This window comes from Onychostruthus taczanowskii, unplaced genomic scaffold (genome assembly GCF_017590055.1).
Source record: "Onychostruthus taczanowskii isolate IOZ18803 unplaced genomic scaffold, ASM1759005v1 scaffold64, whole genome shotgun sequence".
Classification (NCBI taxonomy): domain Eukaryota; kingdom Metazoa; phylum Chordata; class Aves; order Passeriformes; family Passeridae; genus Onychostruthus; species Onychostruthus taczanowskii.
The window spans coordinates 3,906,055-3,921,242 of NW_024504122.1; the positions used below are offsets into that span (position 1 = coordinate 3,906,055).

General features: G+C 62.4%; 3 protein-coding genes across 5 annotated transcripts; 2 read left to right on the plus strand and 1 right to left on the minus strand.

Annotated features, from left to right (window-relative positions):
• The first annotated feature begins 683 nt into the window (after positions 1-683).
• TCN2 (transcobalamin 2) lies at positions 684-3,961 on the plus strand. Of its 3 annotated transcripts, XM_041420328.1 has the most exons (11): positions 684-887; positions 936-1,221; positions 1,741-1,927; positions 2,001-2,048; positions 2,123-2,256; positions 2,353-2,511; positions 2,588-2,763; positions 3,021-3,195; positions 3,285-3,477; positions 3,640-3,761; positions 3,855-3,961. In XM_041420328.1, exons 2-11 carry the CDS (start codon positions 1,161-1,163, stop codon positions 3,914-3,916), a joined length of 1,317 nt encoding a protein of 438 aa, XP_041276262.1. In that variant the 5' UTR covers positions 684-887; positions 936-1,160; the 3' UTR covers positions 3,917-3,961. The 3 variants fall into 3 exon arrangements, with proteins under 3 accessions (XP_041276262.1, XP_041276261.1, XP_041276260.1); XM_041420326.1 differs by having other exon boundaries at positions 858-1,221; positions 2,001-2,042; XM_041420327.1 differs by lacking the exon at positions 2,001-2,048 and having other exon boundaries at positions 851-1,221.
• Positions 3,962-4,490: 529 nt separating this feature from the next.
• Positions 4,491-7,270, plus strand: SLC35E4 (solute carrier family 35 member E4). Its single transcript, XM_041420329.1, has 2 exons — positions 4,491-5,423; positions 6,707-7,270. The coding sequence occupies exons 1-2, from the start codon at positions 4,820-4,822 to the stop codon at positions 7,132-7,134; spliced, it is 1,032 nt and encodes a 343-aa protein (XP_041276263.1). The 5' UTR covers positions 4,491-4,819; the 3' UTR covers positions 7,135-7,270.
• Positions 7,271-7,286: 16 nt separating this feature from the next.
• LOC121344376 lies at positions 7,287-10,455 on the minus strand. The gene is made up of 3 exons (XM_041420265.1): positions 8,504-10,455; positions 7,442-8,423; positions 7,287-7,325 (listed from the first exon to the last, which is right to left on the minus strand). Exons 1-3 carry the CDS (start codon positions 8,905-8,907, stop codon positions 7,287-7,289), a joined length of 1,425 nt encoding a protein of 474 aa, XP_041276199.1. The 5' UTR covers positions 8,908-10,455.
• Positions 10,456-15,188: the final 4,733 nt, after the last annotated feature.

Sequence of the window (15,188 nt, forward strand, 5' to 3'; positions counted from 1 at the left end):
TCTAGCAGGAGGGGTCCTGAGGCGCAGAGCGCACTGGGATATTGCGGTGCCTCGTGGGGTATGCCGGGATATAGCGAGGTAGGGACGGCGCAAAGCACGTCGGGATATACCGTGGCCTGGCAGCGCGGGGTATGCCGGGATGTACCGGGGCGGGGCTGCGCAGGGCGTGCCGGGACACAATGAGGCAGTGGTGTCATGGAGCACGTCGGGATATAGCGAGGCAGGAATGGCGTGGAGCACGCCGGGATATAGCGAGGCAGGGATGGCGCGGAGCACGCCGGGATATAGCGAGGCAGGACCGGCGGGCCCGCCCTGGGGTCGGTCGCACATCGGGATGGTGGCCGCGGGTCCCTGCCCGGGCATGCGGGACCCGCTGCCCTCCTGTGGTCCCTGACGCCGCAGCACCGACCGCAGGCACCGGCCTGGGGGCCCACAGCGGGGCGGGTGTTTGGGAACACCCTGGCCCGGGGGGTCTCGGTAGCAGGGGCTCCCCAGGCCCGTCCCCCGTGCTCGGGTGTCCCCGGGCTGACGGGACCTGAGCCCAGCGGAGCCCCGGGATCCCCTCCTGGGCTCGGGGCGTTCGCTTCTGTGGCTCAGGACCGCACCCACCCCCGGCAAGGGGGAGTTCCACCTCCTGGGGCTCAGGACCCCCACACCCCTGGTTTTAGGGATTTTTTGTGGGGCTCGTGCCCCCTCCCCGCCTGTCCCGCGGCTCCCGGGTGCGGCTGATCAATGTCCGTTTTCTCAATCAAATCGTACTTGGAGGCGAGCATGGCGATTCTCCTTTCCAGGGGGCGGGTTTGGCCGGGTTTCAGCCCTGTCTATTTTCGGGCTGTGGCCTCCGGCGTTGCCCCGAGCAGCGGCACCTCGGGTCGGGCTGTCCCGAGCACGGTGTCCCGGGATGTCCCGGGCAGGCTGTCCCGGGCACGGTGTCCCAGGCTGTCCCGGGCACGGTGTCCCAGGCTGTCCCGGGGCTGCCCCCGCTGCCCCCGGCTACGCCTCAGCCCAACTTCTGCCCCGTTTGTGCTGACTCGGCCCCGGCGTGCGGAAGCGGCCTCTCGCCACACGTTCCCGCGCTGTCCCCGCTCCCGGCTCGTCCCGTCGCTCCCGGCTGTCCGGCGGGGCTGTGCCATCCCCGTGTCCCCCTGTCCCGCTCCGGCATGGGGCTGCCGCTCGTCCTGCTGCTGCTGCTGCCCGCGGTCCTGCCCGCCCGCTGCTGCGGTGAGTGCGGCCCCGGCCCCCGAAGCTGCCCGGGACCCCCGGGCCGGGAGCTCGCCCTGAGCTCGGGGGTCCCCGAGGAGCGGGGCCGGGAAGGATGAGCCCCATCTCCAGCCCCTTGGTGACAAATTCTCCGGGGCTCAGCTCCCCCCAACCCAGTCCCTGCCGCCCCTTCCCTTGCCCGGAGCCAGCCCGTGCCCACCCCCAACACGGGTCCCTGGGGACGGAGGTGTCACCCCAGACCCCCGCCACCCCCTCGGGTCCTCTGTGCTCCTGATCCACGTCACATCTCCTTGTTTCTTCCTCTTTCTTTTTTTTTTTTTTTTGGTGGGAATTCTGGAGGTTATGGGAGGTGGGGGGACGCGGAGGGTGTGGGGCGCGTGGATGGGTGGGTGCCGGGGGTCCCTCCCCACCGCGGCCCCGCACAGCCTTGGGGGGGCTGTGGAGCGGCAGGGCCGTGCCTGGGGGGATCCCGGCCCTCTCGGGCCCCCTCACCTGCGCTGCCTCTCCCGGGCCGGGCAGAGCCCCCGGAGGGCTCGGCGGGCGCCGTGCGGGCGCTGGGTGCGCGGCTGCTGGGGCTGGCGGGGGACCCCGCGCGGGACCCCGACCCCGCCGTGTACCTGGCCCTGCGCCTGGCCCGCGAGCACGACCCGCGGCTGGAGCGGCGCTACCTGGAGCGGCTGCAGGACACCTTCCGGCACTACGGCAGGTGGGTGCCCGGGGGTCCCCCGCGGGCCTTTGGGGCCGCCCCTGTCCCCCATGCTGATGTCCTGTCCCCGCAGGAGCCTGCAGGGCCACTCCCGGTGGGACGCTGAGCGCAGCACGTACGTGTGGGTGTCCCGGGGTCCCCTCGGGGCAGGTGACACCTCAGGCAGTGTCCTGGGAGGTAACCGGTGCCTTGCAGGAGCAGGGAGGAGCCCCCGCACACGGGGCGGCTGGCACTGTACCTGCTGGGGCTGCAGGCCACCTGCCCCCCGCTCAGTCCCCATCGCTCGCTGGTGACATGGCTCAAGTACTACCTGGAGGAGGACTGGACAGGTGAGAGTGTCCCTGTGGGGTGAGTGCCCACCTGGCACCCACATGTCTAGCTGTGAGGCACCGGCTCACCCTGGTGACACCACACGTTGTCCCCAGGCTCCCGGCGGCAAGGCCACCCCGTCACCAGTTACTACCAGTACGGGCTGGGCGTGCTGGCGCTGTGTGTGCACCGCAAGCGGGTGCGGGAGGAGGTGGTCCGGCGGCTCCTCACGGCCCAGCACCACGGAAGGCTCGGGCATGGTGGAAACACCGTGGGTAAGGGCCCATGGGCACAGGCGGTGGCATCCCGGCGAGTGTGTGACTCTGGGGTGACTCTGGGGTGTCCCTGCAGACACCGAGGCTGTGGTGGCACTGGCCTTCACCTGCCTGGAGCAGAGGAGGTTGGTGGGGACCGGGCTGGCGGCCAAGCTCCGGGTGGCTGCACAGGAGGCCAGCAGGAACATGGCCAAGGCCCAGGGCCCCGACGGCATCATCGGCAACATCTACAGCACCCCGTGGGCCCTGCAGGTGGGTGTCACCTGAGGGGACATCTGGGCTGGCACTGGGAATGGGCACGGGGGGAAGTGGGTCTGCAGATGTGGGTGTGGGTGCAGAATTTGGTGCAGATGTGGGGTGCAGATGTGGGTGCAGGTGCAGACGTGGGGTACAGATGTTTGTGCCCAGGCAGAGGCAGCTGCCCTGGGGCAGGTGATGCTCAGCAGTGCAGTGCCCAGGTACCCAACCCTCCTCCCTCTTCCCACCACGTCCACCCCTCCCTGTCCCAGGTATTCCTGGCCACGGGTGAGTGCCAGACGGAGCCAGCGTTCGGCCAGGCCATGGCTGCACTGCTGGAGAACCTGGAAGCCTTCGGCACCGCCGCCACCATGGCCCAGGTGCTGCCGGTGCTGCACGGCCACTCCTACCTGGACATCGCCTCCATGCCCTGCAGGGAGGAGCCAGGTAGCAGCTGGGATAACGGGATTGGGATCAGCGCTGGTGTCACCACAGGGGTGGCTGGGTGTCACCGGTACCGTGGTGGCTTCTCGCAGACACGCTGACCCCCCTGGACATGGAACCCCTGGCTGAGGTGCCGGGGAACAAGACGGTGCAGCTGGTGGTGGAGTGTCCCGTGCCCTGGTGCTACGAGCTCCGGCTCTACGACCGCCTGGTGCCCGTGCCCGCCGGCGCCTCCCTCCTGGACGTGCTCCAGGCGGCTGCGGCGCTGGAGCCCCGTCACTTCAGGTGTGTGGGGGTCACGCTCTGGTGGCCACGTGCCCTGCACCTGTGCCCTGTGCCGGGCTCACACCAGCTCCCAGTGCACAGCTCCCTTGGAGCAGCTCTGTACCCCCCCCGCAGTGCCGATGCAGCACACTACCCCCCTGACCCCGCTCTCCCACCCCCCAGGTTCCACGCCCAGGACACCCCCCAGGGACCCTTCCTGACGCAGGTGCTGGGGCTGGAGGCCCGGCAGGAGAAGCGGAACTACTGGCAGATACTGACTGCGCCCAACACCCCCCTGCAGACGGGTGAGTGGTGGGTGGGGGTCCCTGGGGAGCTGGCAGGGGTCCCCCGCAGCCCCGTGGCTGCTGTCTCACCCCAAACTGTTCCTCTCCCCACAGGTATCGCTGACTACAGACCCCAGGATGGGGAGACCCTCATCCTGCGCCTCAGCGAGTGGTAGAGGGTGGGGGGTGATGGCAATGAAACCCCCACTGTGGGCACAGGACCTGCCGGCTCCCTGCCTCCTGCTTTCCGTGGTGCAGCACCCCAAATCTGCCAGGGGTGGGAGGAGGGGACATACACGATGCTCTGTGTCCTACAGGTGCAGTGGGACGGAAGCACCAAAACCAGCAGTTCCTCCAGTCCTGGTCCCACTCGGGAATGGGGCAGGCGGCGGCTGGGAGCAGCCGTTTTTGGGGTCTCCAGAGCATTTTTGGGACGGCCAAAAATTTGGGGAGTCCGAGTCAGAGCTGTTCATCCTCAGCAAGCTGGATCCTCCTCCTCTGTAACCCCCTGGGGGGGTACTGAGCCCCCACTGTCCAGGGCTCGGGGACCGCGGTGCCCGAGGGGCACTCCCAGGTGTGCCCAAACCGCGTGATTCCCCCGGCAGTTCAATCCAGCCCCCAAAATCCCCGGGCAGCGGCGGCTCGGGGTCGGCGGCGATGGCGCCGGGGGCCGGGCGGGGCTTGGAGGCGGCGCCGCTGTCCCCACGGAGCCACCGCGGGGTGCCGAGGGCCGGGGTGCCCGNNCACCGCTGGCCGTGTCCCCGGCGCCCGCGCCCGCCGCGCCCCGCCCGCCCGGCAGTGACGCGCTGGCCTCGCAGGGCGGAGCCTCCGCCCTCCGCTCCCGCCATCACCAAACTTTCCGCCGGCCCCGGCCGCCGCCGCCGCCTCCCGGCACATGGCACCGCCAGCCCGGCGCTGAGCTCCGCCAGCACTCCCGGCCGGGGCAACGCCACCGCGGGCGGCGGGGACAGCGCGGCCGCCACCGCGCCAGCGCCGCTGTCACCGGCACCCATCGCGGGGCTCTCAGGAGGACGGGGCAGAGCGGCGAGGGGCGGCCGGAGGCAGCGGAGCCGGTGCCCATGTGCCCGCGGTCGCGGCGGGGCGATGAAGCGGCGATGAGCGCGGCGGGCGCGGGCACCGTGCGGCCCTGGAAGCCCGACCCGGGGCAGGCGGACGGGGGGCGGCCGCCGCCGGGGCCGGCGCTGCCGCTGACCCTCAGCGTGCTGGCCTGGCTGGGCACCGGCACCACCATGGCCGGCCTCAACAAGTGGATCTTCGCGGCGCACGGGTTCCGCTACCCGCTGCTGCTCTCGGCGCTGCACATGCTGTCCGGCGTGGCCGTGGGGTACCCGCTGGGCTGGGCACGGGCACCGGGCCCTCGGCCCCGCGCCAGGATCTACCTGCTCAGCCTCACCTTCTGCACCAGCGTGGCCCTGGGCAACCTGGGCCTGAGCTACGTGCAGCTGGACGTGGCACAGGCCGTGGCCACCACCACGCCGCTGGTGACGCTGGTGCTGGGGCTGCTGGGGGGCCGGCGGCCGCACCCGCTGCAGTTCTGGGCCATGGGGCCGGTGTGTGCTGGGGCCGCCTGCAGCATCGCCGGCGGGCTCTGCTTCTCCCAACCCGGCTGCGGCTTCCTCCTGGCCGCCACCGTGCTCCGCGCCCTCAAGTCCATCCAGCAGAGTAAGTGCCACCTGTCCCTGTCCTGCATGTCTGCCTGGCCCTGGCATGGCCCCTGAGTGCAGGGGTGCTGTTGTCACGTCGGGGCCACTCCCGGTGCTGGAGGTTCTCCCTGCTCGCCTTGCCACCCTCTGTGCGCCCTGGTTTCACCCCAGCCCCAATGCCACCCCACCCTGTCACTGGTGTCACCCTAGTGCCACCTTTGTGTTTTGACACTCCCTGCCCACCTTGGCCACAGTGTCACCCCAACCGTGGTGACACTGGCTCCCAGTTTCACCCCAGTCCTGGTGCCACCTGCTGTCCCTGTTGGCCTTGGTGCCACCGTTGTATCATGCCAGTGCCACCCCAGAGCCACCCTTGCCCCTCTCAGGGCTGTGTCACGCTTGTAACCCTGAGATGCCATGACTTTAGTTTGTCAGTGGTGACACCATTAGTGTCCCTGTGGTGTCCTTGGGCCATGGCAGGTGGAAGTGCCCTAGCTTGGCTCAGGCTCACCCAGCCTGTCCCATCCCTGTGGGCTGCTGGACTTGCTGCGAGTCCCCCCTTCCCGGGGACTCCAGTGGCCACGGTGCCACCCGGGCCGTGGTGTCCCTGGCAAATGGCAGTGAGGAGCCAGCTGGAATGGGTGTGTCTGGGAAGGGAGCGTTTCCCCTGGAGCCTGTGACTCGGGGCACCGTGGGAATGGGCTCTGGCATGGGGCAGTGTGCCCACCCCAATATATCCATGGCTGTACTGGGGTGATGTGGCCCCTCAGGGACACCACTGGTCATCGTGCCACTGCCCTGTCACCTTTTTACCACCACTGGGACATGGACAGTGGCCCTGGGGAGGGTAGGGGTATGTCTGTGTGTGGCAGCCAGCCCTGCTGTGCCTGCTGTCCTCGCTGTCCTCACTGTCCTCAGATGACCTGGACGGGGGGACATGGGGACAAACGCTCTGAAACGGGCTGGGAAAGCTGCCCTGCCCAACCCTCCCAAACACAGGCACCCTTGAAAGCAGACACCCTTGGAATCAGGGCATCCCCAGAGTGGGACACCCCCTAAACCAAGGAATCCCAGAAATGAAGGATTCCTGAACTCCTGAACAGAGACACATCAAAACCAGGGAACCCCTAAACTGGGACCCCCGCAAACCAGGGCACCCCCAGCCCATGGAAGGAACTGCCCCCCATTTCCCCCTTCCCAGTGACATTTGGGATTTCTTTCATGTGGCTGGGTGCTGGGTGTCCCTGCGGCGGGTAGGCGCTCCCCTGGGATGTCCCACTGACCGTCCCCCTGTCCCCCCAGGCGTGCTGCTGCAGGAGGACCGTCTGGACGCGCTGTCCCTGCTCGGCCTGACGTCCCTGCCCAGCTTCGTGCTGCTCTTCGGGGCGGCTGTGGCGCTGGAGCTGGGCCCCTCGTGGCAGGGCGTCCTTCGCCCCGACGCCGCGCTCTGGGGCTGTGTTCTGCTCAGCTGCCTGGGCTCCGTCCTCTACAACCTGGCCACCTCCTGCCTCCTGTCCCTCACCTCGGCCCTCACGCTGCACCTCCTGGGCAGCCTCACCGTGGTGGGCAACCTGCTGCTGTCGTGGCTGCTGTTCGGCACGCGGCTGGGTGCGCTGGGCTACGCCGGCGTGGCGCTGACGCTGGCAGGGATGGTGCTGTACCACCAGCCCCGGCTCCTGGCCGCCTGCTGGGGCCTGCGTGGGCTGCGGCGGCACCCGCGCCACGAGTAGGGACCCGAGGGGGGGTCGGGGCCAGGAGGGCTCTGGGGGAGCGCTGTGCACACGTGTGCCAGTGTGTATGACTGTGCAGCTGTGTGCCAGTGTGTGTGACTCTGTGCACACGTGTGCCAGTGTGTGTGACTGCAGCTGTGTGCCAGTGTGTGTTACTGTGCACACGTGTGCCAGTGTGTGTGACTGTGCAGCTGTGTGCCAGTGTGTGTGACTCTGTGCACACGTGTGCCAGTGTGTGTGACTGTGCACACGTGTGCCAGGGTGTGTGACTCTGTGCACACGTGTGCCAGTGTGTGTGACTGTGCACCTGTGTGCCAGTGTGTGTGACTCCTCTGTGCACACGTGTGTCAGTGTGTGTGACTGCACCTGTGTGCCAGTGTGTGTGACTCTGTGCACACGTGTGCCAGTGTGTGTGACTCCTCTGTGCACATGTGCCAGTGTGTGTCACTCTGCACACGTGTATCAGTGTGTGTGACTCCTCTGTGCAGCTGTGTGCCAGTGTGTGTGACTCCTCTGTGCACACATGTGTCAGTGTGTGTGACTGCACCTGTGTGCCAGTGCGTGTGACTCCTCTGTGCATGTGTGTGCCAGGGTGTGTGACTGTGCACATGTGTGCCACTGTGCATGGCTCTGTGTGCACACACAGCTGCTGAGGTGCACACGTGTGATAGTGTGCATGGTTGTGTGCACGTGTGTTTTCTGGTGTGCCCAGAAGTGAGTGTACACGTCCTGCTTTGCACAGTGTCCAGGTGTGCTGGTGTGCACAGCACTGTGCACACGGACGTGCTGACGTGCACACGTGATGTGTGCACTGCTGTGTGCATGTGTGTGGAATTGCACACTTGGATGTGAGTGGATCTATGCACAGCTCTGTGCTTGTGAGTGTGCACAGGCTCTGCAGGTGTGAGCATGGCCCTGTCTGGGACATGCGTGTGTTGATGTGTATGACACTGCACACACTGGTGTGCACAGCTCTGGGTGCAGGTGTGGGTGTGCACAGGCTCTGTGTGCGAGCAGATCTCGTGCTTGTGGGCACGTGTGCGTTGCCACAGGCTGTACACAGGTGTGTGCAGTGTCTGTGTGGCACACGTGTGCTGGCGTGTGCAGGCTGGGCGTGCACAGCTCCATGAGTGTGTGTGTGCAGGTGTGTGCTGCTGGCAGGTACCGCTGTGCACTGGCTCTGCATGGTGCACACACGGGCTGGGCACGCCCGGGGACGTGGCTCTGGACACAGCTCTGGATACACAGCTCTGTGCATCCAGCTGCTGTCCCACCTGGGAAGACAGTATGTGTGTGTGTGTGTCTGTATGTCATGGCTCTGGGCACAGCTCTGTGCATCCAGCTGCTGTCCCACCTGGGAAGACAGTATGTGTGTGTGTGTGTCTGTATGTCTGTCTGTGTGTGTGTCACTACTGAGCTCTGCTGGCTGGAGTGGCCCCTGGCTCTCTGTGTACACTCGGTTCTCGTGGTCGAACCGACTGCCCAGGACAGGGCGGGTGTGTCCCCTCTCCTGTCCCCATCCCCACCGTGTCGTGACAATCCCACGGGGCTGGCGGTGGTGCTGCCGATGTTGTATTTGTCCCCACCACGCCCCTCAGCCCCCACAGCTGTCCCCGCCCCTCCCAGCTCGCTGCAGACTGGCATCCGTGGCAGAGATGGTGAGAGCCCAGCCGAGGGCATGGGAGCGGCCTGGACCAGCTGCCATCTCTCCAGGACAGTGGTGGGCTGTGACACGGGACAGTGCTGGGCTGTGACACAGCACATGCTCACCATGGCAAAGGACAACCCGGTGTGTGTGCCTGGCACCGCTGCCGGGGTCTGTGGTGGCCGTTGCCACACTTGTATCTCCACGCCGGGGCCGAAGGACCCAGCTCCAATTGCACTTGTCCCAAAATAAAGCTCTATTTTTGTTGTACTCCACCCTTGGCTCCCAGCGATCTCCTGGCCAAGAAGGAAGGAAGGGAGGAGCCCCCAGTGCAGGGATAGGAAACTGAGGCACAGAAGTGCCTCGGGATGTTGCAGATCTTGGGAAGCTGTATCCACTATCTCCAGCTCCAGCAGGGACAGCTGCGGTTTGCCAGCCCCAGGTTTGGCACTGGGACACCCCACAGGACATGGGAGGGATGCAGTGACACAGAGAGCAGTCACTGACCACAAGTATCTGGAAAAGGACTGGGAGCTTTGCTCTGCTCTGGGGTGCCATGATACTGGAGCATCCTGTCCTCTGAGTCACGGAATTATGGAATATCCTGGGTTGGAAAGACCCACAAGGATCATCGAGTTCAGCTCCTTGCCCTGCACAGGACAGCCCCAAAAGTCACACCATGTGTTGCTTGTTCCACTCCTCTCAGCGTGGTGACTCACTTGAACACGAAAGCACAACTCCGCTTCCCCCGGAAAGTCCCCACTGGTTCCCGCCCTCTTTCCCAAACACTGATTTTTTTCCATTATCAGGGCAGTGATTTGAGGCCGCTTCCAGCAGCGCCTGTGGAACGGCTCCTTCCCAGCACACGGGTGAGGGGCGGGCAGCTCTCCTGGGTGTGCCCAGCGTGCCACCACTGCTGCCACCTTTGCCAAGGTGCTCCAGGCGCGGCTGGAGTGGTGCCCATCCCAAAAAGGACACAAAGGGCCCGCAGTTATCAGCCAGCGGCCCCTGCTGTGGCCAGGAGTGTGTTTGCTTTCTGGGCTCACATTCCAGAGGCTTTTTCACAGCGGGGAGTGTTGGAAGGAGGAGTGAGACCTGCAAACCTGCCACCTGCAGCATGGCCGGCTCAGGAGCCTTTCCCCCGGGACTCCCTGCCTATCCCAGCCTATCCCTATCCTTTGTTGGCACTGGGGTCTGCCTGGATGCTGGCTCCATCCATGGCTTTGCCTTTTCCACCTTGGATCCGGTGCTGTGTGGTGCGTGCAGTGCCCTGCAGGGTTGTGGCCATGTGTGTCCCTGTGCAGTGGTGACAGTAGCTGGGGGTTCAAGAGCAGCATTCCTGCTGGGATTGGGGGTTGTGTTGTCCGTGGGAAGCCCAGCGGTGGTGGGAGGGGTGGCTGTGGTGACCCTCCCTCTGGGTATTCCAGGCCATGATCTCAGCCTGGTGTTATCCCTCTGCTCCGGCCCCAGGAAGGATTGGGTTTCCCACCACACTGACAGCTGCCCATGTGCTGAGCCCGGTGCTGCTCCGGCCAAGCTGGATGAGAGAAAGGCATCCCAGCCTTGGGGTTTTTGGGAAGGGAGCAGATGGGACACTTTCCTGGAGAGGTGGGGTCACAGCTCTGAGGGATGGGTGGCATCTCCACATGCTTGGAGGTGCTGGCTGACAAAGAATCATGGAATCACAAGATGCTTTGGATGGGAAGGGAATTTAAAGGTCATCTTATCCCATCCCCTGCCATGGGCAGGGACACCTTCCACTATCCCAGGGTGCTCCAAGCCCCATTCAACCTGGCCTTGGGCACTGCCAAGGATCCAGGGGCAGCCACAGCTGCTCTGGGCACCCTGTGCCAGGGCCTGCCCACCCTCCCAGGGAACAATTCCTGCCCAATATCCCATCCATCCCTGCCCTCTGGCAGTGGGAAGCCATTCCCTGTGTCCTGTCCCTCCATGCCCTTGCTCAAAGTCCCTCTCATTCAAGGAGCTCCAGATGAAGTGTGAAAGTCCAAGATGGGAGAAATAAACCCGAGTTCAGTGGGACAGGGTAGTTATGGCATCGTGCCAGATTTCATGGATCTGCTGCTGAACCACTGCTGAACCCCTCCTTGGAAGTGGTGATGGAATGTGCTGGGATGGCACTGGAGCAGGAGCAGCGTGTGCCCACACAGAGGAGAGGAAATCCAGGCTGGATTTACTATGTGCCTGGGAGCACAGGGTGGAAATTATCTCTGTTTCAGGACAGGGATTAGCTGCTGCCCTGGGGCCTGTCTGCCCTGGCACAGTGGGATTTGGGATCTGCAGCAGGGACAAACACTTGCTAAGCTGGGGAGCCTGAGCCAGGAAATGACATCCTTCTGGGATATGCTGGGCTGTGCTCTCAAACCTACCACATCCCAGTCCTCAATCAGTGTCACATTGTCCTGGGTATGGAGCTGGAATTATGCAAAGCCTTTTTTAGGGTAGGTGTAAGAAGATTGCATTTTTCCTTGTAGGACAGCCTAGCCCAGAGAGCTGAGGGTGTTTGAAGCTACCCAAATGAGAGTGGAGGGCAAGAGATGGACAGGATGACTCCTCAGGCTCCCTTCCAGCCCCACAGCCTCTGTTCCAGCACCCAAAAATCCCCTTCAGGCTTTGTCCTTAACCATTTGGTGACTTCACTGCTGGCTTCACTGCTGGCTCTGCGTCACAGGCTCCTGCCCTGCCCTGAGCAGCCTCTTGGCTGAGTAGCTGAGTTTCTAAAAGATGAAGTCACAGGAGCTTAAAGACATTTTAAAAGTCTTAGAATCAGAGAAAGATGGAGTGGTTAAGGTTGGATATGCTCTCTAAGATCACCAAGTCGAACTGTTCCCCCAGCACTGGCAAAGTCAGCACTAACCTATGTGCCCAGGTGCCACATACTCACTTTTTTTTTTTTAACATTTACAGGGATAGGGACTCCACCACAGCCCTGGGCAGCCTGTTGCAATGCCTTGCCACCCCTTCTATGAAGAATTTCCCCCTAATATCCAAACTAAATCTCACTTGGTGCAACTTGAGGCTATCTCCCTTGTCCTGTCTCTTGTTCCCTAGGAAAAGAGCCTGACCCCCACCTGGCTCCAGCCCCTCACATCTATTGGGGCTATGGGACCCCACCAAGGAATGGGTTCTTCACAATCAAGGAAGAGCTTGCTCAAATCATAAGACATGGAACGATTTGGGCTGGAAGGGGCCTTAAAGTTCATCTCATTCCAGTGCCCTGCCATGGGCAGGGACAACAACCATAGATTTCCCAAGCACCTCCTGAAAAAGAGTTGTGGCAATCAAGTTGGGGAAGAGAAAGGTGACATCTTTGGGTCTCTCCCAACCAGAGATGCTGGAGCCTGTGCTCTTCCTTCCCTCTCTGGAAGGCAGCAGATGACAGGATTGGAGTTGCTGTCTCAAAACCCAAAGCTGTATCCCAGCTAGGAAAAACAAGCGCTGGTGACATTCCAAGTCTCCTGACTCACAGCAAGTTGCTGTCCTGCCTCAGCAGCACATTTTGTGCTGGAATAAAACAACACTCCCTGAGCACTTGGTGGTCTTGGAATGCCTGTCAAGGCCCTGGTACAAATGAGATGTGAAAACTGTGCTGATTTTATTAATAGTAAAATTCACTACTTGCTGGGGTATCTCAAATCCTCTGTACTTTCAGCAGCACAGACTTCATGTTCCAGCTCCTCAGATGTGAGGTTATTTTCAGCGCTCCAGCATGGCTCTGGAAGAACTGCTGCTGGCTTTCCCTGGATTTCTTGCCAAGAGGTCACAACAGCTTGTTTGTACTCAGAGCAGCAGTGTTTCTCCTAGTCCATTTCCATAAACATGGGGCACCATCCCGGCTGGAGAGCTGAGCATCCGGATCTGCTGATGCTGGACCTGGCACTGGCCTGACCCGGCTGCCAGGAGCTGCTCTTGGGCTCTTTGCTGGGGTGGCAGGAATGGACCCTGGAGAAAGGCACCGTGTGCTGGGCTGAGCCCCCAGCGTGGGCAGCAGGGGAGGGGGGATTCTGCTCCTCTGCCCCACTCAGGTGAGACCCCACCTGCAGAGCTGCCCCAGCCCTGGGCCCAGCACAGGAGGGACCTGGAAGTGCTGGAGAGCCCAGAGGAGGCACCAGAATGATCAGAGGGATGGAGCAGCTCTGCTGTGAGGAAAGGCTGAGAGAATTGGGATAGCTTGGCCTGGAGAAGAAAAGGCTTTAGGGTGACCTAATTACATCCTTCCAGTACTTGAAGGAAGCCAACAAGAAAGATGGAGAGAGAAAGAAAGATGGAGAGAGACTTTGGGCAAGGGTCTGGAGAGACAGGACAAGGAAGAATGGCTTCAAACTGAAGGAGACTAGGTTTAGACTGCATATTTTGAAGAAAGTGTTCCCTGGGAGGGTGGGCAGGCCGTGGCACAGGGTGCCCAGAGCAGCTGTGGCTGCCCCTGGATCCCTGGCAGGGCCCAAGGCCAGGCTGGATGGGGCTTGGAGCACCCTGGGATAGTGGAAGGTGTCCCTGCCCATGGCAGGGGGTGGAACAAGGTGAGCTTTAAGGTCCCTTTCAATCCAAACCATTCCATGATTGCATGGTTCTGTGGTTCTATTCCCACAGGCACAATGTGCTGGAGGGGTGCTCCATGAGGCCAAGCAGCCAGTGGGACTGACTCACCCCCTGTGTCCCCACGCTGTGGTCCTGGCTGTCACTGAGCCCAGCAGCTGCAGATGCAGGCAGTGGGGGTGTCCTTCAGGGGACACACGGATGCTCCATGTGGGGACAGAGCCTGGGCACCACTCCAGGCAGACATCAAGGATGGTCCTGGTGCAGCGGGTGAAGGGCAGGAGAAGCTGTTGGACCCCTGTGTCACCGAGGCAGAGTTTGGAGGTGACTCCTGACAGGCCACCTGCCAAGGTCACCATGACGACAACTGACCACCAAGAGTAGAGACAAGATCATGGAGGAGCAGGGCCAGTCACGGCCTCGTGTCACCTTCTTCACACCACCCCAGAGCCAGCAGATCAGCAGGCCCCGGTGCAGGGCTGGGGAACTCTCACACTGTCCTGGGGCTGGGGGACCCTCACACCATCCTGGGACTGGGGAACTCTCACACTGGGCTGGGGGCCCCTCACACTCCGAGAGCTGGTCTGTGGGCCTCTTACATGAAGCCCTTTCTCACCCAGAGCAGCCCTGCAGATTGGGACCTTGATTTGGACTACCCCCTGCCCACGTCCAGCAGCCGCACCTGTGCCCATGAGCTGCAACTCCTGGAGGAGCAGGTGAGGTCTCCTCTTCCCTGGGACAAAGCTCATGGTCCCCTGTGGCACAAGGAGGCCTTTAGGTCTTCAGCCAGCTGGATCAGGAGGGGGTGCCAAGGCTGTCTCCAATGGTTGGGAGAGGCAATTCTTGGATTTGGCCCACCTTTGACACGAGTGGTTGTGCCTCCATCCCAACCTCAGGACACAGCTGTCATATCCTATCTCCAAGTCACTTGTGGTTTGGAATAACCTACAAGCATCATTGGCCACGGGCCTAACCTGGACTCAGACATTGTTCCAATGATACCCTGAAAGGGAATAAGTTTAGATTGGATTTTGGGAAGAGATTCTTCCCTGTGAGGATGGAGAGGCCCTGGCACAGAGTGCCCAGAGCTGCGGCTGCCCCTGGATCCCTGGGGGGCTTGGAGCAACTTGGTCTGGTGGAAGGTGTCCCAGTGGGATGAGCTTTAACATCGCTTCCAGCCCAAACCATTCCATGATTCTGTGACTTTGTGATTATGTATATTGGAGCTTTTTGCTCAGAGATCACCTTGGCCATAGTGTGGGTTGTGGTGGGATCTGTCTCTTCCCGAAGACAAGCACCACTTTGGAGTTCTTTATTTCATGGTACGAGAGTGGCAATAAAGTCTTATGTTTGCTCTCACAAAGGTAAAAAAGTTTGACAAGGCTAAAAAGAAAACCCATCGTCTCTACAAACAATTACGGCAGCAGTTTTTGAAAGAACAGGAGAGAAAGATGGCATGGAGGAAGAAGACAGCCGAACAGTTTAAAAAATCCCTGGAAGTGTTCGATCGCAGGAGTGGGAAGGTGCCCGGCCCCCGCTCCCGTTTGCCTGGGGGTGTAGGGAAGCCCTTGGAACAGGCAGGAGCTGTCGACAAAGAAGCGACCAAGTGACACGTCCAGAGAGCTCCTCCTGCAGGCCATGCCTCAGCTTCCAGCGCACAGGAACTTTAGGAACTCGACGCTTCTTTTACAGCAATAAACCGGTGCAACCTCTCTGGTGTTGCTGCCCTTTTGAATTGATGGGAATGGGGTCGTTGGAGAGCCTGGGCTGGGAGGGAGCAGTGAGGGAGCTGGGGGTGCTCAGCCTGGAGAAAAGGAGACTCAGAGGTGACCTTATCACTCTCTACAGCTCCCTG